Raw genomic sequence first — 21,916 nt, 5'->3', positions numbered from 1 at the left:
CTTTTGTCGTCTTCATTCCAAGGACTCTAGAAAGGCACAGCACGTTTCGTTTTGAAACCTGTGGAATTTTAGTGCTGTCCATTCTCCCAAGTGGATGCCTTTAGTGAAGGTAAAAGGAAAGATTGTTTTCTGTGTCAAGGGACGATTCATATGCAAATCCCAAGACTCAGATGTTATTTCAGAAGAGTTGGTGTCCATAGTAAAGTAGAACTGGCCCGGGTTTATCTGCCTAAAAGGGCAACTGTTTGAGGCAAATATGAGGGAACTGGCAGAATAGGAGGGGTGGAATCTTCCTGGGAGAAAGTAAAAAGAATTCTAGGTGGAGGGGAGATCAAGATGTGAACCAAACACATGTCTTCTAAGTTACTATAGGAAATGTTGGAAAGGACTTTAGTACAAACAATAAATATGTCATAGCAGGAAAACAAAGAGAAGTCTTTGGGCCAGAAATAGAAATTGTTAAAAACAAAACAACAACAACAAAATATAAAAATAAAAAAAACACCTTTAAGTTTGAAAATGACAGAAGTTAAGAAGTGGAAAGTTGCATGGGATATGCTTTTATTGTGCCCTTTCTGATAAACCATTCCCCAGTCCATCTTTCTATCCTTGCTTGTCCTAAGCAGCGTGGTAGCAGCCATGGCATGCATCAGGCTAAAGTGGTCATTTTGGCACTTGGGCTAGAGATGGCAGTGAAGCAGAATTGTTTGAGTAAATGCCAGAGGCTTTTTGTCTCACAATAAGGAAATTGAAGATGTAGACACAAAAGGAGTGGATTTAAGAGTGGAAGGTTAATAGGCAAAAGAAAGAAGAGAGAGTTCCCTGCGCATTGGAAGGGTGCCTAAGCGGGTTTCTGGGTTTGGGGCAAGCTGCAGTTGGTTTTATAGATGAGCTTGAGGAGCCAGTGTCTGATTTACATAGGGTTCAGAGGATTGGTTGGACCAGGTGTGAATGCATGAAGAGGCTGGCCATCCCATCCTAATCTTCTATTATGCAGATGGGGTCTCTAACTGGCCAGCACCATGTCGCCTGAACACTTGAAGACAAAGAAAAGGGAAGAGGAGGCAGGGTGCCGTAGGTCACACCTGTAATCACAGCACTTTCTGAGGGCGAGGAGGGTGGATCACGAGGTCAGGAGTTCAAGACCAGCTTGGCCAAGATGGTGAAACCTCGTCTCCACTAAAAAACAAAAACAACCAAAAAAACCAAAAAAACAATTTAGCCGGGCCTGTTGGGTGCCTGAAATCCCAGTAACTCAGGAGGCTGAGGCAGCGAGTTGCTTGAACCCGGGAGGCAGAGGTTGCAGTGAGCCGACATCGCGCCGCTCGACTCCAGCCAGCAACAAAGGGAGACTCCGTCAAAAAAAAAAAAAGAAGTGGAAACATCCATGTTGAATATGCCTGGCTTCCAAGTATCCCTTTTCTATTGGCATAGGTGCGGGCATTCACCTTTGAAAGATTTTAGCTTGCTCATCTATGCTTGCAGCTGATTTTTCAGGCTGATTGTTATTAGAAAACAAAATTAGATGCGGGCTGCTTTTTTATTAAAAGGAAAACCTTACCAACGACTCCTTTACCCACACTAACTGCCTAAACAATTGATTATTTTAGCTATTGTATCAGCAGTGCTTGCCCCTGATAGATGATGATCATGGGGGACCAGGAGCCTCTAGACTTAGAGAATTTGCCCCACTCTCCCTATGGAGTGTTCCCCTCCCCAGCACCCCCTGCTGGTCAGTTTGACAAACAGATAAACAGAAGTTCTCAAATACACAGTAAGCAGATAACCCTAACATCAACAGAAATATCAACTCGTGATGGCATTTTGTCAAATTGTCTTTGTTATCTGCATCATCTGTTGCTTTCTGAGGGAAGTATTTTGAGTTCTCCTACTGAGACTATTTCTTTTTGTATGTCTGTCAGCTTTTGCCATATATATTTTGTAGTTGTGTTGTGAGGAAGATTCATGACCTATGTTGTGGGAGAATTCTGTATTTAGCAGATTTTCGTCTTAAGTTCTATTTTGCCTAGTATTGATGTTATTACTTTGCTTTTTCAGCTTCAAATTCATTTAGTATATCTTTTTCCTTTCTTTTAACCTTTGTGTTTTTATTTCAGATGTGCTTTCTTATGTACTGACTGTGATCCCCAAATTCATATGTTGAAGTCCCAACTCCAAATGTATTTGGAGGTGGGCCTTTCAGACTTAATTGAGTTTAGATGATGTCATGAGGGTGGAGCCCCCATGATGACATTAAGTCCTTCTAAGAAAAGGAAGAGAGTCTGAGCCCTCCTTTACACCATGTGAGGGCACAGAGAGATAGCAGCCATCAACAAGCTGAGAGAAGAGGACCGAGAATGAAACCTACCTCGCCAGAACCTTGTCATATCCCTTCCCAGTTTCCAGAAGAGTGAGAAATCAATTTCTGTTGTGTAAGCTACTCAGTGTATGAAATTTTGTTGTGGCAGCCACAGCAGATTAATGCATGCTTCTTGGACTTTGTTTTTAACTCAGTATGAAAAACATATGTTTTAAAAAAAAATTACCCCATTCATTTGTACTGTGTTTACTGATAATTTTGGACTTATTTGTGCCATATTTAAGAAATCCTCCTTCCTCTTTCCCATGCTTTCTTGTGTTTTTTTAATCCAAGTGGATGATAAGGTTTGGGAATCACTATCATAACAGGGCCATGAAGGGCTAGATAAGGGAAGCTGGCTTGCATTCAGAGAAGGCGCAGAGGAGGGAAGCTGCCAGCTGGGCTGCGCTAAGATGACCTGAGCTACAGACCCTGGATGAACATCCTCTTCTGGATACAGGACTTGCCCAAGGCACCATTTTGAAATAGGCAAATTTTATTCACTTTGTCTTCTTTCATCATCTGTATTAGTTTTTGCATCTTGAGTGAAAAATATAGCTGTTTTCATATTACCCCAAGTTACTGAGTTTATTTTTTATGTAAGAATGTTCCACCCTTTGAAATCCCAAATGACATGTTTCCTCTCTTTCTCAAACCGTGCTTTCATTTCAGTCAATGTAACAAATCAGCCAGGTCTTAGGAGTTTAGAAATCTGATTGGATTGATTCATACTAAGCTGTGACAGATCTACCACAGCCTTCTAAGATGAAGTTTTTTTAAAAAGCTACATGACCTACACAATTCTTTAATTGCTGGAATTGCACACTTTCAAATCGCATCAAATATAAACATTCAATTTTGTGGAGGTTTTGTTTTTTATGGAGAGATGAGAATAGGTGTTTCTTAATACTGGCAGACTTTACTCCCAAAGCCAATTCTATTAAGGTATCTTTTCTGTTTTAAATCTAGACTATCAGAAAGAATGAAAATGCCAATTATTTACTTTTTATTTTTTTTTGCTATAGCTGCAATGTTCACAGTAATCCAAGTTCCAATGGCAGGGTGGCAGAGCAGAACCAAAAGAGGCCAAGTTTTGTTGGAGAAGTGTAATTATTTTTTAAGATCAGGGATTCATAATTGTAATATCAGTGTTCAGTTAGGAAGTTCTTATGATAGTGCATGGCACATGTCCATTCCATCATCTGCATTTTCTGCTTTTTTTGTCTGGCTCACTCCTACTCACTCTCCAATCCTCACCTTAGTGGTCACTTCGTCCTGGAATGCCCTGACCCCTTATGACAGCAGTGGTGCAAACACCAAAGGCTGAACTTTCAACCAGACTTGCAGGCAACACCTTGCCTTGTGCCACGCTTCAATCATGAAGAGGATGTGAGAAAGAGTAGGAGAAAGGAGACACAAAAAAATATGCATTTCCATAGCAGAGGCCCCAAGGCCAGTCTATTTGATTCTCTGGATTTCTTTTCTGCACAACAATGATGGAAGGTAGCCTGGGAAAGCCAATTGTCTCAGGCTTCACCTTGGATGCCTTTCCACTCACTGAACTAAGAGACTGATTCCATTCTTTAGTGTACCATGCCTCATAAATCCAGAAATAGCAGGGATATTCATTTCCAATAAAGTATCCATACAGATTAGGTTTATTCTATTGACAATTTTATTAAAATCCTTCATTTATCTTCCAGATAGTAGATTCTATCAACCAAGTTTCATAAAGAGTTCTGATTCCCAGAGGTAAGAACTGAGCCAGGCTTTCTAGTTACATGTTTACTGGTAACCATGTCCTTCCCTACAACACTTACGCATATTTAAAGACTATACCCTCTCCTGCCTCCAGCCAGGATTGTAAGCCCTCAAGAGCATGACTGTGTCTTTTAACATCAAGGCTCTATGTGAGAAGAGTTCCTGCTGTATTATAACTGCCCAATATGCATTTGTAAGTGAAGAAATCTTTTCTGTGGTGTCTACTTTATTTTTTTTTTTTATTTATTTTTTTTTTGAGACGGAGTCTCGCTCTGTCGCCCAGGCTGGAGTGCAGTGGCGCAATCTCGGCTCACTGCAAGCTCTGCCTCCTGGGTTCACGCCATTCTCCTGCCTCAGCCTCTCCGAGTAGCTGGGATTACAGGCGCCCGCCACCACGCCCGGCTAATTTTTTGTATTTTTAGTAGAGACTGGGTTTCATCGTGGTCTCGATCTCCTGACCTCGTGATCCGCCCGCCTCGGCCTCCCAAAGTGCTGGGATTACAAGCGTGAGCCACCGCGCCCGGCCTACTTTAATATTAAGAGATGGCTGGGCAGAGATTACTAAGCAGCTTCATTGTCTAAAATGGAACAAGATTCTGTGGGTAGCAGGTCCATTGGTGCCACTCACAGGAGGCCTCAAAGAAACCAAACTGCCCCACAAATCTGCGGGCATCTTCATTTTCTTCCAGCACAGAGAGGTAAAATGGAATATTCTTCTGACGGAGATATTTCATGTATCGCACCATCACTCGTGCCATGTTGCCTGTCCTTCGGTATTTTTCCATGCTGTAGGCCATTCCTACTTCACAAGAAGGGTCCATGGTTACCCATGAGACCGGGACTCCCTCTGGGCCGAGCATACAGGCGGCTGGCAGGTCTTCTATGCAGCGCTTGATGTAATGCAGGCTCCTCTCATTCTTCCCTCGCTTCCAGTTGTCATTTACCAGCCCAGAATAAGACACATCCAGCTGAGCATACTTAAAGTTGGGAGTTTCACTGTAGAAAACAAAAAGAAAGACAACAACTTTCATCCCCACTCCTGTAATTTCTAGGTGCCATCCCAATCTAGAGATCCCGGGAGCTCTTCTTGTTTAAAGACTCACCATTGCAAAGTTGCATATTTTGAACTTTGACAACCTTTATTCATCCAAGGAATGAATTCATCTTCTCTTCATTACAAAACTGATTTATGTGAATTACAAAAATGTACAAGGAATAGCAATTATACATGATCAGCACATGTTTTTGTACCTTTCAAATTCATCATCTGGGTGGCCTGTCTCAGCCCAGCTTCCAAGCTTGCTTTTATTGGAGGCATTGAGCTTCAGTATATCTTCCGTAACCAAGAGGACTGCTCTCGAATGCTCTACTTTCACTGACTTTGAAAATGTAGCCGCTCTTATCCCCTCACCTAAACTTTCTTGAAGACCTGGGAAGAAAGCCAAGAAAGCAATATTGTCAGACATGGAGTTCTCTACTTACACTGCTCCCACCTGATTAATACCTCAGTGCTTAGCAGTTCTCAAACTTGAGTTTACACCATAATCAGATGGAGTCCTTGTCACACCACAGATTGCTCTACCTCTCCCAGCCCCCAGAGTTTCTATGAATTTACATTACATAGCTCTCAGGTGATGCTAATGCTGTTAGCTGAAGACACAATTTGAGAAGCACAGCTGCTTGCCCATTTCTTCCGACTTGTTACCTTGGATTTGGAGTCTCTGTTTCCAGTTTATGATCTCACAGTTTTTCAAAACTTCTTCTGATTTTTGAGGCTCTTTGGAGAACACATGATATATGTTTGTGTATGAATCCATGTTATCAGTCATTTCCTGTATTGGATGATGTAAGATCAGGTCATTCCCTTGAACTTTTTCTTCACCTCTCACTGATTGCAATTATTAGAAAAATGAAAGTTCAAAAGATAATTTTAACAGTGGCTCATGATGGCTGCAGTTGGGCAGGTGGATAATAAAACCTAGGCCTATAAGCTACTGCTGACCTCTTATCTGTGTAACTGGAGTTTGTTAAATATTTAACACTGACAAGTATTGGTTATAAACCTCCTTATCACATGCAGAACTAAGACAGGATGAAATCAGACACTCTCCACCAGGCCTTAAGATGCCTCACCTTTCTCCTTACCCACTCAACTGCACATTTACCTTATTTTATACATAGCATCACCAAGCACCCAGCAGAATAAAAAAAATGCAACAATTGCTTCTCTCCCTGCTTCTCTTACCACCTGTGCCAAGCGGATACTCCTGTTGTATATACTGTGCCCCAGCTAACCTACTGTGGGACACATTCCGGGTTGTATTGAGTTTGTGTTGTTAAGAGTTAAGTCCTTAAACTTGGCTCAAAATAAATTTAACTGTGATTTCTCCAATTTTTAGTGCCTACTGTTTCACCAGACACCTAGAATCAATAGTGTCCTAGAATCTACAGTGTCCAGGGCTTGTGCAAGATACTTTAGTGAATATAAACATTACTGAGACATTGCCTTTTCCCAAGCCTACAGGATATCAGCCTATTAGAAGAGTGACACTGGCTTTACACCCAGAAGCCCACAAAATAGAATGATGTAACTGAATTTTTGGTAGCTCTCTGGGTAATTTATGTGGTGTTAGACTCTTGGGTTTGAAAGAAAGAGACTCGTGATCCCATTCTGGCAAGACAGAAACTTCATTGGAAGATGATCTGTTTCTCTGGGGAAATATAAACAATAAGTGTGAGAGTTTTAGCAGTGAATATATTAATATTATGTTGGAAATAGTATTGCTAAAGTTAAAGAGAAAATAGTATAATTAATTTAAAGAAACCTTCAAGAATTTCAGGGTGCTTTTATAAATGCAAGTTCCTGAATATGGTCAAAACCAAAATATCAGCAAATTTAAAAGAGTAGATGTTTTAAAAGACCTGATTTTAAAAGAATGACCAAAAATAGCCAAGTAAATAGTCAAGGAAATATATAACAGAATATCAAAGTAAACTAGAAAATAACAAATGGAACAATTTGTAAAAATGAAAGCTATAAATAATGAAATGGAGAACAAGACATAGTGCAAAGGGTATATAAAGCCAAAAGTTCATTTTTAAATGGCAAAAAGAGAGAAGAAGAAAGAGAGAGATAAACTTCTGGTAAGGCATTTATTAAAAGAAATACAAGAGAAAGAGAAAAAAGCAAAAAAAAAAAAAAAAGACTATAAGCTATGAGAACAGAAACAGAAGAAACAGAGAAAAGAACAAAAGACTTCTAATAGAAGATTACATACTACTCCAAGGCAAGATATTTACTGATAAAAGAAATGAATGTTATCCCTCAAGAATAAACTATCAATGTTGACTTTCAAAAAAATAGAAATCCTCAACAAACTAATAGAAAATATCAGAAATGAAATTAAACATCTACCTTTAAAAAAGTAGACAAGAGTTATGGCCTCCAGCTTCATCCATGTTGCTACAAAGGACATGATTTTATTATTTTCTATTGCTGTGTAGTATTCCATAAAAATATATGTACCAAGTTTTTTTATCCAGTCTACCTTTGATGAGCACTTGGCTTGATTCCCTGTCTTTGCTATTGTGAACTGTGTAGCAATGAACATGCAAGTGCATGTGTCATGTTGGTAGAATGATTCATTTTCTTTTGGGTATTTACCTAGTAAAGACATTACTGGGTCAGATGGCAACTGTGTTTTAAGTTCTGTAAGAAATTTCCAGACTACTTTCCACAGTGCAATAATCCTAAGCAAATTATTGCTGTAACAGAAAATCAAATATCACATGCTCTCACTCATAACTGGGAGCTAAGCATTGACCACACATGGGCATAAATGTAGGAACAATAGACAGTGTGGACTGCCAGAGGGTGGAGTAAAAGGGGCTGGGTTAGAAAACTACCTATTGGGTACCATGCTCACTACCAGGGTGATGGAATCTGTCCATACTCCAAGAATCAGCATCATGCAATATTCCCACGTAACAAATCTGCACATGTACCCCCTGTATCTAAAAAGAATGTTGAAATTAAAAAATAAAATGTAGCCAAAACCAGATTATTTTACATTTAAATTCTACATAAGCCAAAAACAAACACATAATTTTAATAGTAGACTTTGGTAACAGATGAAAAGATCCTAATGCCAAATCTTGTAAGGAAATAACAAAAAGAGAGTTATGACCACATTCCCTTATGCATGCAGATACAAAAATTATGAAGAAAATATTCAGTAGCATATACAAAAAATGTGAACATGAATAGTTGGTTTTAGAAAGGCCAGAATGGCTTTGATTGGAAGGTCTTTTAGTGTAGTAAGTTAAAGGAGAAAAAAATTACATGAGTGTATAAATTGCCAAATAGAAAAGACAAAAATTAAATAACATAAAATTTACCCTCCATTCTAAATATAAGTTCTATGAAAGTAGGAACAACAGGAAAATGTCTAAACCTGTAAATACAGAATCAAATGTAATTCCAAATGTAAGCTTTTATAGCTATTTAAAATCAGGGATGAGACAAGTATAGAAATATTATTATTATTAGTTGGAATTGTTTTCTTAGGTTGCATATTATGCAATAATGCAAGAAACTAAAAACCCTTACAGATATTGGCGAAGCAGCAGCAAATTACTTTGTTTGTAGATTACAGTATTACACATTTAGAAAATCCAAGAGACTTCAACAAAAAACAAAGCAAATAATGCCCCACACAAACAGGATTTTAAAGAATAGTGGGACATATTTGGAAATCAAGAATACAAATACAAAGCAATAACAAAATAATAATGCTCAGAAATATAACAGGAAAATAATTTAATAATCTTAACAAACAGTATAAAATACCTAAGGGTAAACTTAATGGAAAAATCACTTAGTTTATCACAGGAAAACACTAACATTTTACCAGATGGTATAGAATGCAAACTGAAAAAAGTGCGAAAAAGACCATATTTCTTCATGAAACATTTAGTATCACAAAAATATTAATCCTTCCAAAATTGTCAAAAAATCCTCCTCCAATACCAATCACAACTGCAATAGTTATTTGGGGTAGTTGGTGGGGAACTGGAAGAATTAGTTTATGTTCATATAGCTATTAAGTTTATCAGAAATAGGAAAGTAAAAAAAGATTGGTGAAGGGTGATTTGCTTTATTAGATATTACAATTTACCACAAAAACAATGAAATAGCATGAGAAAAGACTAGAAAAAAATACAGAAACAGATACAAAAATATATAACATGTTATATGACAAAATAGACATTTATGTTTCAGTAGGGAATGACTTATTTAATAAATGGTACTAACATAATTAGCCAGCCATAAGGAAGATTAATATAAAAGAATGTTAATTCATGCTATTAAAAATATATTCCAAATAGAATGAAGTTTGCAATGTCAAAAGTAAAAATTAACTCACTGTAAGACAAAATGAGAAAACAGTTGTATGATCTTGGAGTAGCAAAAATCTTCCTAATTATTAACTAAAAAAACCCAAAACCTCAGAAGTCATAGTAAAAAAGATAATATATTTGATTACATGAAAATAAAAAATTTCTTAATGTCAAAATCTCCATCAATAAAATACAAAATAATTCTAAATTGGGCAACAAATTTGTAGCATACACCTTTTTTTAGTATCCCTAGTATCCAAAACACTTATAAAATTTTAACAATGACACAAAACCCCAGTGTAAAAATGGTCAAAGAATTTAAACAGGTCAAAAGTAAACACCAAATGACTGACAAACATGAAAATATAATATGTTCAATATCACTAGTCAGGGAAATGCAAATTAAATCTACAAGAAGATGCCATTTTTCACCCACCAGTTTGGGATAAATTAAAAGAGGGATAATATTCAGTGCTGGTGAGAATGTGGGGAAACAATTCTTCCATACATTGCTAATAAAAATAAAATTGTGGAATCCTTTGGGAAGGTAATTTGGCATTGCCTGCTTAGAATAAGATAAACTCTAACTTGCAGATATTCCTTTTGGAAATCAATTGTACTGAGAAAAATTTCCAGGATGTAAAGATATGTATATGAAGATGTTTATTGAAGCTTGTTTGTAGTGGCAAAGAAGTATGAACAATTTGAACCCAACAGCAGCAGAATGATTGACTAAATAGCATTGCATTGACTCTATGAAATGCCACAGTTATTAAAACGAATACTTTAGTGCTGTATTGATTCACCCAAAGTGATGTCCATATGTTAAAGGCAAATTAAGAGTGATGACAAAAGAGATCATCAGTGAATATCCCTCTGTGTATTTGTTTGTTTGTTTGTTTTTTTAGACGGAGTCTCGCTCTGTGGCCCGAGGCTGGAGTGCAGTGGCGGGATCTCAACTCACTGCAAGCTCCGCCTCCCGGTTTCACGCCATTCTCCGGCCTCAGCCTCCCAAGTAGTTGGGACTACAGGTGCCGGCCCCCTCGCCCGGCCAATTTTTTTTTTTTGTATTTTTAGTAGAGACAGGGTTTCACCATGGTCTCGATCTCCTGACCTCGTGATCCGCCTGCCTCAGCCTCCCAAAGTGCTGGGATTCCTTCTGTGTATTAATATGGGCAAGGACACTTATTACACCAAGGGATAGAAAAGGAGGAGAGGAGGGGAGGGGAGGTAAGAGGTTATTAACTTTTTAAAATCATGTTGGATTTTTTTTTTACTTGTATAATCAACATAGATTATCTTTGTGATTAAAAACCAACAATGAAAAAATTAATTTTTTTCTAGATAAATTCTCCTGCATCCCACCCTGAAAAGCTCTTATTCAAAATCAGATTGACTTTCAATACTGAAAGAAACATGGTATGCTATGGAATCAGACTAAGTGAATGCACTTCCAAGTAAATTGCAGCATATTTCATTCTTTCCTTTTTGTTTTTTTTTTTTTTTTGGTCTTATATGTGTGGTGTGGAACTTTTATATTTTCATATTTTTGTTTATTGACTCACTTTATAAAAACTAGCTTTGTTCAAAGCAATGCACATATGAAGTTATGGCTTGATGCTATAGTTGTGTTGCTAAAATACATACAATAACTACAAAGTTACTGAAGTAAAAAGAACTATTTTACTTCCTACAGTTATATAGCATATCACACTGTGAAGAAATTGGACCATTGATTAAATAAACTGAACATTAATCTTTGATCCCAAATTGTCAGGAAGCCAGGAGATCAAAAGAACATCCCTAAGGAAGGTGTTAGGCTCAGCCTGGTTCCCATCCCCTTTACCCCTTTCTTCCTCAAGCTAGGGTCACTTTGTCACTTTTGCATCCCAATCCTGACCCAGTTTGCAAACTAGTCTTGACCTGGTGTGGCTTATTATTATTTGGGGGCTCAGCGTTTACACCCACATGAAGTTGGGCTGGCAATGACGCTTCAGTTTACTAACCAGATGTGTATGAAACACACAAACACAAAGGGGAAGTATTTAGGAAAAAAATACACCTAGGTTTGTACTACTATTTCAGCTCCATCATTTATTCCTTGTGTATCCTCAGCCAATAATGGCTAATTATGGTAAACACTATTTACAGTTATGTGCTATGTACTAAGTGTTTAACCTACAGTATCTCATTTAAACCTTGTGTAATCCTCTGAAGAAGGTCCTCTTATTTTCCCCATTTTAACAGATGATGAAACTCACAGAAGTGCCTATGGTTATATAGCTAGTAAAAGTGGTAGGGTCCACTGAACTTGAATTCAGATTGGGCAATGCTTTAACATCAGGAATCCAGCAGCTACATGACTTAATATTTCTCAATGTCATTTCCTTATCTCTAAATTGGAGATATTAATGCTCACTTCATAAGATTGTTCTGATTATAACATTCACTAATGAGAGAAGTGCTTCCACATAGTTGACAAACAGTAATTATGAGTCCCTTCCCTGGCTCCTAAGAAGTAACTTTTTTTTTTTTGAAAAACAAAACAAAAACAACAGGGTCTCACTCTGTTGCCCAGGCTTCAGTACAGTGGTGTGATCTTGGCTCACTGCAAGCTTGACCTTCTGGGGCTCAAGCCATCCTCTCACCTCAGCCTCCTGAGTAGCTAGGAGTAGAAACATGCACCACCATGCCCTGCTAATTTTGTTTATTTGCTGTAGAGATGAGGTCTCACTATGTTGCACAGGCTGGTCTCAAACTCCTGGACTCAAGTGATCCTCCTGCCTTGGCCTCCCAAAGTGCTGGGATTACAGGTAAAAGACACCATGCCTGGCCCTGGGAGGTAATTTTACTGGTGGACTTCTGCCTTGGTTGTTGTTTCTAAGCCACTGTTCTGATATCTCAGACACTCAACTTTCCCTGTAAGTTGGCCTCCATTCAGCGCCTGCAGGTGACCCCTGCCATCTCAAAGGGCCATTAATCTGTGAGTGTCAGCCTTGTCCTTTTCCTCCCCTTCCTCCTCCACCCCCTTTCCCAGAAGAGTCCCATGCTTTACAGGAAGGGTGGGAACACGTGGTACTCATGCAAGGTGCTCAATACTGAAGGAGTGTTTTTAAATACTCACGTTTCCTTTCACCTTATGAAAGTGTCTGAACCGGTCATTTCCTCAGGCCCTGTGGACCTGCCTGGCTCCACCAGTCCCTGTCTGTGTACCTACCTGCTTTTGGGGCCGGATAATAACCATCTGATATTCGGGCCAGGAGTCCACCAGCACCTCCATGTTGAAGGGGTTCCCGTGATTGATGTGATACACAGAGCCGTACACCTGAAGGAGGGATGAAAGGGACTAGGAGAGGTTGAGATCCCCAGAGATGAGGATCTGGATGTGGAGAGGAAGAGAAAAATGGAGATTAAGAGAAGGTACTGGGACCAAGTCAGTGATGGTGAGATGAGCAGCATCTCCAGGACCATACTGATGGACATGAAGTTACCAGCAAGCAGGCAGAACTCACAGGTAGGACTGTCTTTGTGATATCAAAGAGCTACTGTGTACTAGCTGGGCACTTGGCAATGCTCTTAGCATTTATATCGTATAGATTTATTCAGTGTCCACAGCAACTTTAAGAGGTAGGTGCTAATATTATTCCCATTTCATTGATGAAAAAACCAAACGTAAAGTCAGAGAAAGGGAAAGAAACATCCACAAAGCCATCTGACTAGAAAATGGCAGCCTTGGAATGCATATCCATTCAGACTGGCTCCAAACCATGTTCGTAGCCACCATGCTCCACTGCCTCTCCAAATGAGTGGCAAAACCCGCAGAGTGGGCCTAGCTGCCTCTTCCCAAAGAGAAGCAGCAGCTCCTGATATGCATCCTGTGACCCCAATCCCATCCTGTTTCCCAGCTCCAACCCTCTGCAAAAAGTCAGGAAGGACAGAATCACAAGCCTGCTATTTTCTCATCCTCAACACCCCTACTCCCATACCCTGACCTCCCACTGTTCCCTCACCTTCAGGGACTCAGGGATGCACCTGGCCAAGGATTTGTATAGGGCCAGCAGCTTATGGGCGTTATTCAGTAGGATCATTCTGTGGGATGCTTCAGACCCTGAGACCTTGAAGAAGAAACTCTGAAAAGATAAGAAGTGAAGGGAAAATGTTAAGGAACCAAATGAATTTAAAATGCACTTTATACATCTCCATTCAAGTAACACTCATGATGTAGGTACTGTTAGTATCATATTAATTCTGAATACACCAAATTTCAGAGGGACTAAGTAAATTTCTCAAGTTCTTAACAGAGATAAACGCCAGAGTCAGATTTTGAAACCATATATGAATGGCTCTGAAACCCATGCCCTTCCTCCCTTGTGGAAAGAATTAAAAGTGAATATTAAGAGTTCTGTGAGCTTCCCAAATGCCTGTAACAGAACACTCCACCACCACCATCATAAATTTTTTTGTGTATTTTGGTCATTATATGCCTGAGAATTCTTCTTTCATCTGAAATAGAAAATATCAGCCCTCTAAGAACAGGTATGACTTAAAATCTTAGAGCAGGAGTAGGCATAGATTTTCTTTAGTTTCTCAGGGCCAAATATTTCAAACTTATGGCCATTTTGGAACTTGTCCCAGTTTCATTACAAAAATTTTAAAAAGATAGAAAAATTTTAATACATATCTGTAAACTTTTGTTGAAGTATCATTCAGAATTCTTAGAAATGTGCCAATAATTTAACAATAATTTGGAGAAGGTGATCATCACAACTGTTAGGTTCAAAGCTTACGTTGGTTTCAAATTTTAGTTCCGTCTCCTACTTCTTTGTTAAGTTGCTTAATCAATCAGAACCTCAAAGTGTTTTCTCACGACTTTGGAACTGGAAATTAGAATGCATGTTTTCCAAAGGATTGAGATTACACAATGTAATATATATAAAATGCATAGCATTATGCCTGGAATAAAGAACAAGTTTTAATATATGTTAGTTTTTTTAATTGATTTTATATTAATCAACATGTCATATAGAGATTTAGCAATTATATTAAATGATGTAAAAATAATTAAAAATGTGAAGAACTTACAACAAACTTAATTAATGTAAGAGAAGGAACCCACGAATCAGATATTTGAAACAATCATTTGCAAATTAGTTAACACAGATTTTTGCAATTTTTTATCCATGAAGTTAAAATAGTTAACAAATATGCGTTAAGTAATAGGCAAGGTGAAACATATTTTATCTTGTCTGGGGTCAAAGGCCTCAAAGTTAAACTATGTTCTGTAGCTGGATGAAGCAATGTTTAAACAAAGGCATCCTTTTGCAAGATCTCAGAATTTCAGAATGTTTGAATATCCAAGGAAGTTTTAGTAAATAGAACTGGATCTCTGACATGAGCCTATCCCCTGTCTGACCCTGCTGTTCTTGTAGCTGTCAAAAAAATGGTCTTTTTCTTCCCCCCATCTCCAAGTGCTTTCTTTGCTCTGTTTCTCACCTGATTTAACTAAAATTGCCCATACCCATGTGTTACACCATTGTCTTCTCCTTTCAGCTTTTGGTCAATATTTTAAAAGTTTTAATTCAAGATCTACCATGCTATATCACTTCCCGCAAAAAAACTTGTGTTCCATTTGCCCCGGGAACATTATATCCTGGGCTGATACATGAGAACAATCCCCACACCTATCAGCTACCAATCTTTGTCCAAAATACCCCTCCTATCCATTCCCTACTCCATCCCCTTGCAATGACCTTAATTGAGGGCCTCCTCCTCCTCATACTTAATATTGCTCTTGTGACCCCACCCTGGCCTCAGCTTCTAACATTTACCCAAATAAAAGTGTTCTCTACCTGTATTCCTACCATCAACATTTCTTTTCTAAATCAGGAAGCTGCTAAAAACCTGGGGAGACCCCTCCCCACCTTCTTTAAAAAATTGTTGTAAAGGACACATAACACAAAACTTACCGTTTAACCATTTTTAAGCATACAATGCAGCGGTATTACATACATTCATGGTGCTTATCCATTTCCAGAACTTTTTTCTCATCCTAAATGGCAACTATACCCATGAAATCACAATTACTCCCTCTCTCCCTAGCCCCTGGCTAGGGGGCCATATAGATATAGATATAGATATAGATATAGATATAGATATAGATTAGATATAGATATATAAAATAGCTTTTATTTTACTTTATTTCTCTAGGAATTTGCCTATTCTAGGTACTTCATCTATCATGGAATCCTATGATATTGATCCACTTGGGTCTGGCTTATTTCACTTAGCATAATGTTTTCAAGGTTCACCTCTGTTGTATTATATATCAGAATTTCATTCCTTAACTAAAATAATTTTTCATAATATACGGAAAATAAGTTTAATGTCCACTAAAGAGAAATTATAAATTTGTGAATGACAGTTTGTAAATATGAGTAGCACACAGTCAGTGGTCACTGTGAAGACTACAAAAAAGCAATTATAATGAATAATGGGTAAAAAAATCAAAATATATAACTTTTACATATGTACCCAAATTATGTTTGCATGTGGACAAGGACTTGAAGGGAATAAATAAACAAGAAAATTGTTTTTGGGTGCTGAAAGTATGTGTGATTTATTTCTTATTTAAGAATTTTAGTTTGTACCATTGAGATGTTTTTATTTTATGCAAGATTGAAAAAAAACATGGAAGGCAATGGAACCATAGTTAAATATGAGAATTATGAAAACAGAATAAATGCTATATATATTTTTATTTTTTTCACACAGTCCCATCAGCTATCAAGTTTCTTTTTTGTAGGGAGAAGGAAAAAGCTCCCCATGTCCCAGGATTCTGGACATGCCTCATCCTGTCACCCACAGCAGTCAACGAAGAGTGCAAGGCAGATTATTCCAAAAAGAATAGCAGTTGACATCCCATAGTGCCAAAACTGTTTTTAGTCAAAAGAGACTTTACTGAGAGCCCTCATTTATAAATGTACTTGGCATTGTTGTTTAAATGCATTGGCATTGTTGTTCATTTGGAATGTTCCACTCTAAGTTATCTTTAGTAACATTTTGCCATTTCTGTAAGACTTAGTATACAGTCCTAATGTATAAGCCAGAAGGAAGTCAGTTTTCCAGAAATTAAGGATCCCATTTTTATCTAAAATATTGGCTTTATTCTTAGGTTCTCTTGATGAACTTAGCCAGTGATTTTTTTCCTACCTAGGCGCACAAAAAAAAAAAAAAGGAAAAAAAAAGAAACAAAGGGGTAGAACACAAAAATCCCTGTAAATTTTCAAAAGCCAAATTTTACAGCTCCTGCAACATTACTGCTTACTACCAGTTCCTTTCTGACCCAGTGAGATGTAAGAGGCCTCTAACTGGTTCCAGGCCAGTTAATTCCAAGATCAAATCTGTTCCTAGACCCAGTCTGTTTCCTGTTGTGACTCCAAACCCAGTTTGGATCAGAAATTTGCTCCAAGCAACTCAAAGAGCTCAAAACACAAATGTGTGAAGCTCCAAAATGCGAGAGGGAGCTTACCTATTATCCTCAGCCACTCTGAGAGATCAATGGACACAATTGGATCCTGCAGGTACCTTCCGTGTTCACTTCGCGCTCCTGGGGATACCAGAAGCTCCACTTCAGATCTTTCTTGTGACACCATCTGATAAAAGAAAAACTTCAGCTGAATTAAACTTAAAAGAGTTTCATTAAGCAACAAACAATTCGTGAATCCGGCAGCCTTCAGAAACACAGCAGATTCACCGAGGCTCCAGGGGTGCCTCGTGGTCAAAACGAATTTATAGACAAAAAAAGGTAAAGTGATGTACAGGAACCAGAAATCAGGTACAGAAACAATGAGATTGGTTACAACTGGGAGCTTGCCTTATTTGAACACAGTTTGAACATTCAGCAGTCTATGAGTGGTTGAAGTATGGCTGCTGGGATTGGCCAACACTCAAGTATTGTTACAGGTGCACAATACTAAATTAGGTTTTCAATTTTGTCTGATGATTAAGCTAGGTTACAGTTCACCCACAAGGACTCAAATGAAGAAGTACAGAGTCCTTCTCAGGCTGTAATTAGTTTGTTTTAACACTTTGTAGCAAAATTTATTGAAAGGATTGTCTATACATACTATCTCCAATCCCCCTCCTAACCTCATCTAATTGGGTTTTCGCTGCTACCATTCTACTGAAACACTTTTTAAAACCATCAGTGATCTCTATGTTATTAAATCCAGTGGTCAATTATTGCTTCTCATCTTAACAGATCATCCTTTAATGGACTTTCTTCACTTGGTTTCCAAGACAACACAGTCTCTTGGTTTTTCTTTAACTTTACTGGTTACTTTTTCTCAGTCTCCTCTGTGGACCCTTCTTTTCTCCCCAATTTCTTAATTTTGCATCACTTCAGAGTTCCTGGTGATCCCATCTTGTCCCATGGCTTTAAAATCAATCTACCTGCCAATGACTAATACATTTAAATTATTACTCAAACTTTTTCCAAACTCAAGGCATATGTATCTAACAGCCTGTTTGACATCTCTTGTCCATCCAATAGCCATCTCAAACTCATTATGTCTCACATCAATCTTCTTATCCACCCTCTCCACCCAGCCTACTTTGCCTGTAGTCTTTCTCAACTTAGTTGATGGCAACTCTATTTTTTCACCTGTTCAAACAAAAATTCTTGGAGTTATTCTTAAGTATCTTTTCCCCTCCCACTTTACATCCAATCCATTATGACATCCTGCTAATTCTGGCTGGGAGAAAATTCTTCATGGCCTCTCACATTTCTGTATGTCTTATGAGCAGAGACATTGACAGCCTTTTTCTCCTGACTGTCTTTTCAAGGATGTTTCTAAAGAGGACAGCTTGGAAGCTAGAGATATTGCTTTCTTCTGAAGCAGAGGGCAGGTCTGCTTACTGATCAGTATAAGAAAGGTAATGTCTCCCTCTGGAGCAAAGTTCAGACAGGTTTGCTTGCAGTTCATTATAAAACATCCAGGTGCCCTAAATTCAGGGTTCCTTGGCTGCAACTCACATCTGTTGCACTTGCAACATTAATCTGCCTTTCTGTATTTCCTCTGTAGGACTTGTGGAGCAAGGATGACTGATACAAACACAAAAATCATTCTCCATGTTGAATGAGTCATAAAACTCTGTCTTTGACCCAGGAAGCTAGTGTTATCTGTCAGCATTCATGAAACTTTGCCCCAAGTAGGGTAAACTTTTATATGCTTCACAGTTCTTAGCAGTCTTTTCTGGATGGAGAATGTCTTTAGTCTTCCGTCAATAACAAATGAGGATGCTCCTTTTAAAACAAAAGCCAGATTTTGTCATGTCTGTGTGCGACTCCTGCAGCAACTCCCAATCTCATTTAGAGAAAGAGATACAAATTGCTTATAACAGTTCTTTAAGTTAGACTCCAGTCACCTCCCTGACATCTGTCCAGTCAGGTCCTAGACCTCACTCTCTTTGGCCTCTCTGCTTCAGGATGTTGGCTGTTCTTTTTCTTCTGCCTGCATTCTGTTTTCTCATTAGACCTATAAAAACTCTATTACCTTATTTAAGTCTTCACCTAAAAGCCACCTGCTCAATAAGGCCTCCTTTGGCCATCCTATTAAAAATTACAACTCCTCCCCTAGTCTCCCTGCAATGCTTCTGTGCCCCATTGTCATTCTCTGCCTCTATTTGTCTTTTTGACAGGGTCTCGCTCTTTCACCTAGGTTGGAGTGCAGTGGCTGAATCAAGACTCACTGCAGCCTTGATCATTCAGGCTCAAGCAATCCTCCAATCTCAGTCTCCTGAGTAGCTGGGACTACAGGCATGAATCACTGTGCTTGGCTAATTGTTTAACTTTTATTTTATAGAGATGGGGGAGGGAGTCTTTGTTTCCCAGGCTTATCTCAAACTCCTGGTGACAACTTTATAAACTTCTGTGCCAAACTCTCATACCTCAAAATATCTAGCAGAGACAAATATAAAACCCAGACAAAAATGTATGCTGACAATTATGATGACATTTCTATTTTTATTTTACAATAATTTTAATGCTAGCTTGCTAAAGATTTACTTAAGTAACATGAACATGAAAAATACTTTGGACTTATTTACTTAATCTATGAGCACTCTTTTATTTATAAGCCAATTGGGTAGTCACAACATTTAACGTAATACATATGCCTACACATTAACACATCTAGACATACATACACCCAAAGATCCAACAGTTTTTACCTTGGAACTCTAGCTATTGAAATACAAACTCACCAGTCTGCAAACATGTTCACATGGCTGAACTTTGTTAGCCTTGATAGGTAATCCAGTGAAGGCTGTGAACCAAAATTTTCAGTAAAACAGTTTCTGTGGCAGTTTAATTTTTAAAGTTCAAATTTCTCCAGACTCCAAAGAACACTGGGGTCAAACAGCACCACAGGAGAATATCACATGTTAACTTGGCCCAACAGCAGCACAAAAGCCTGGATACATGGAATTTCAATCCACTTTCCCATTCAAGGGCAAATACCAGATTCCAAACTATACTGGGGTCAAACAGTATTAACAAAAGAGTGTCAGTTTATTAAATTCTGATTTCCGATGACTATATCAGACACATGCAAACAGTCACTAAAACAATTCAACTGCTGCAGCATCAAACAAGCCCCCAAAGTCTACAAACTGAAGGAGCTGGGGTGATTCCTCTCTCCATTGGTTGGGCTCAATCAACCTGCAAATCAAAATTCCTTCAGAATTTCTCAAATGGAGAGGAGCTGATCCCACTATCTGGTACCCACAAAAGACACTCACTTGCCTGGACACACACACAGTGACAAACAAGCCCCCAAGAATGTCCATACTGAAACAGTCAGGGTATTTCCCTCTCTTCATCAGTCGGGCTTGTTCAACCCGCAAGTGGAAATTCCTTTAAAAATTTCCCAAACTGAGAGGAGCAGATCTTTCTGTCTGGGCCCACAAAGGACAGTCACCTATCTGGATGCCGATGTCAAATTCCAAAGGCAGTTCTTCCAAGGCAATCAGGAATATGGTTGGGGCCAGCTGTGGTGGCCTCAGAGAGAGGGTACTCATCTCCAGCCAAAATTGGGTAAGCAGCTGCTTAGTAGTTCTGTGAGACTCCTGGCCCGTGGCAGCCAAGCCAAAGTGTTCCTGGTCGGGGAACAAAAAGCTGTTACTGAAACAGCAGGGGTGTGGTCTAGGTCCTGCAGCTCACCACACAGAAAGCCAATCAATATAACCAATTGCCAAGGAAGAAGGCTGAGTTGGATGCTGTAGCAGAGGAGATGCAAGCTCAGTCTCAAATCCATCTTGCTGATCAACTAAAATTATGAGTTTTCATAGCAGGGAAGAAATGTACAATGTGTAGAAAAACAGGAACTCAGGAGACCTAAGGAAGCAATCATAATTTATGAGGGGTCTGGTGTCCCATTGTCTGGATGGGATCATCTGGTGAGTTTCAATTCTTTGATACTTTTTGAGGGACCTAGGGGTCCTTTACTAAGGATTAAATTCATATAAAACAAATAAAAGTTTCAAGCATTAAGATCAGAAGGGTCAATTTCTATGTTTATACAAAAAAAAATTCTCTATGGGACTACAGGGGAGGTTTCAATTCCGCTGCCAGTGCTAGCTCCAGTCGGCCTCAAGTCTGCCTACGCTTCTGGCAAACTGACTCAGGACCTTGGCCAGGAGAATAGCTTCCTCTCCCATCTCTGGGCTCCTCACCCATCTGTACGGCTGCTGAGCTTGCCAGTTTCTTATAACACTTCAGTTCCAGAGCAGACTCCTTTGCATCAGCCTTTCAGACCAGCTCTGGAGTCTCTCTAGAACTCAGCATGTGCATGTGGGGTGCAGAGGGATACAGCTGGAACTAGACCCCTATGCCTTCCTCTCAGAAACACATGGTATCTGACAGAGTGGTTCCTCTCTAGGACTCCAGCAGGGGATTCTCCAAGTCCACTTCTCTGATGTATCTACTGTGTGGATCAAAACTCAAAGGTTTAGCCTTATGTGTCACAACCTGGGGGCTCTCTGGGCCTAGCTTAGTTCTGATATCAGTCCCATTGTACTCAGTATTAGTCATAAGTGACTTCATGAAACACTCATGGCAGCTTGGATTCTGGCATGAACATGGGATCTCTGAATGGAAGCAATGAATTCTGGTTTCACAGGTGCTGAGGTTATGCTAATCAGCTTTGGGCTTTTCAGGCTGTGTGAGAGATCTCTGATTCTAGGTCTCTCCAGCTGGCTACCCCTGAATGTTCTTCCATCTTTGGGACTCTGCAGGTCCATCATGGGGTCATGGTGGAAGAGACAACTAGGATACCATTTAGGCATGGCCCCACTTTCAAAAAGGGTCCCAAATTTGAGATTCTAGTGTTATCAACC

The 21,916-nt window shown here is 39.0% G+C and overlaps 1 protein-coding gene across 1 annotated transcript; it reads right to left on the bottom strand.

Annotated features, from left to right (window-relative positions):
* Positions 1 to 4,651: 4,651 nt before the first annotated feature.
* On the bottom strand, positions 4,652 to 17,113 carry LOC116468818 (glycine N-acyltransferase-like protein 1). The gene is made up of 6 exons (XM_058439769.1): positions 17,049 to 17,113; positions 13,531 to 13,650; positions 12,738 to 12,845; positions 5,826 to 5,952; positions 5,372 to 5,549; positions 4,652 to 5,116 (listed from the first exon to the last, which is right to left on the bottom strand). Exons 2-6 carry the CDS (start codon positions 13,606 to 13,608, stop codon positions 4,699 to 4,701), a joined length of 909 nt encoding a protein of 302 aa, XP_058295752.1. The 5' UTR covers positions 13,609 to 13,650; positions 17,049 to 17,113; the 3' UTR covers positions 4,652 to 4,698.
* Positions 17,114 to 21,916: the final 4,803 nt, after the last annotated feature.

The sequence above is a fragment of the Hylobates moloch genome, unplaced genomic scaffold, assembly GCF_009828535.3.
Source record: "Hylobates moloch isolate HMO894 unplaced genomic scaffold, HMol_V3 SCAFFOLD_5, whole genome shotgun sequence".
Lineage (NCBI taxonomy): Eukaryota > Metazoa > Chordata > Mammalia > Primates > Hylobatidae > Hylobates > Hylobates moloch.
This window is presented reverse-complemented; position numbering and strand designations above follow the sequence as displayed.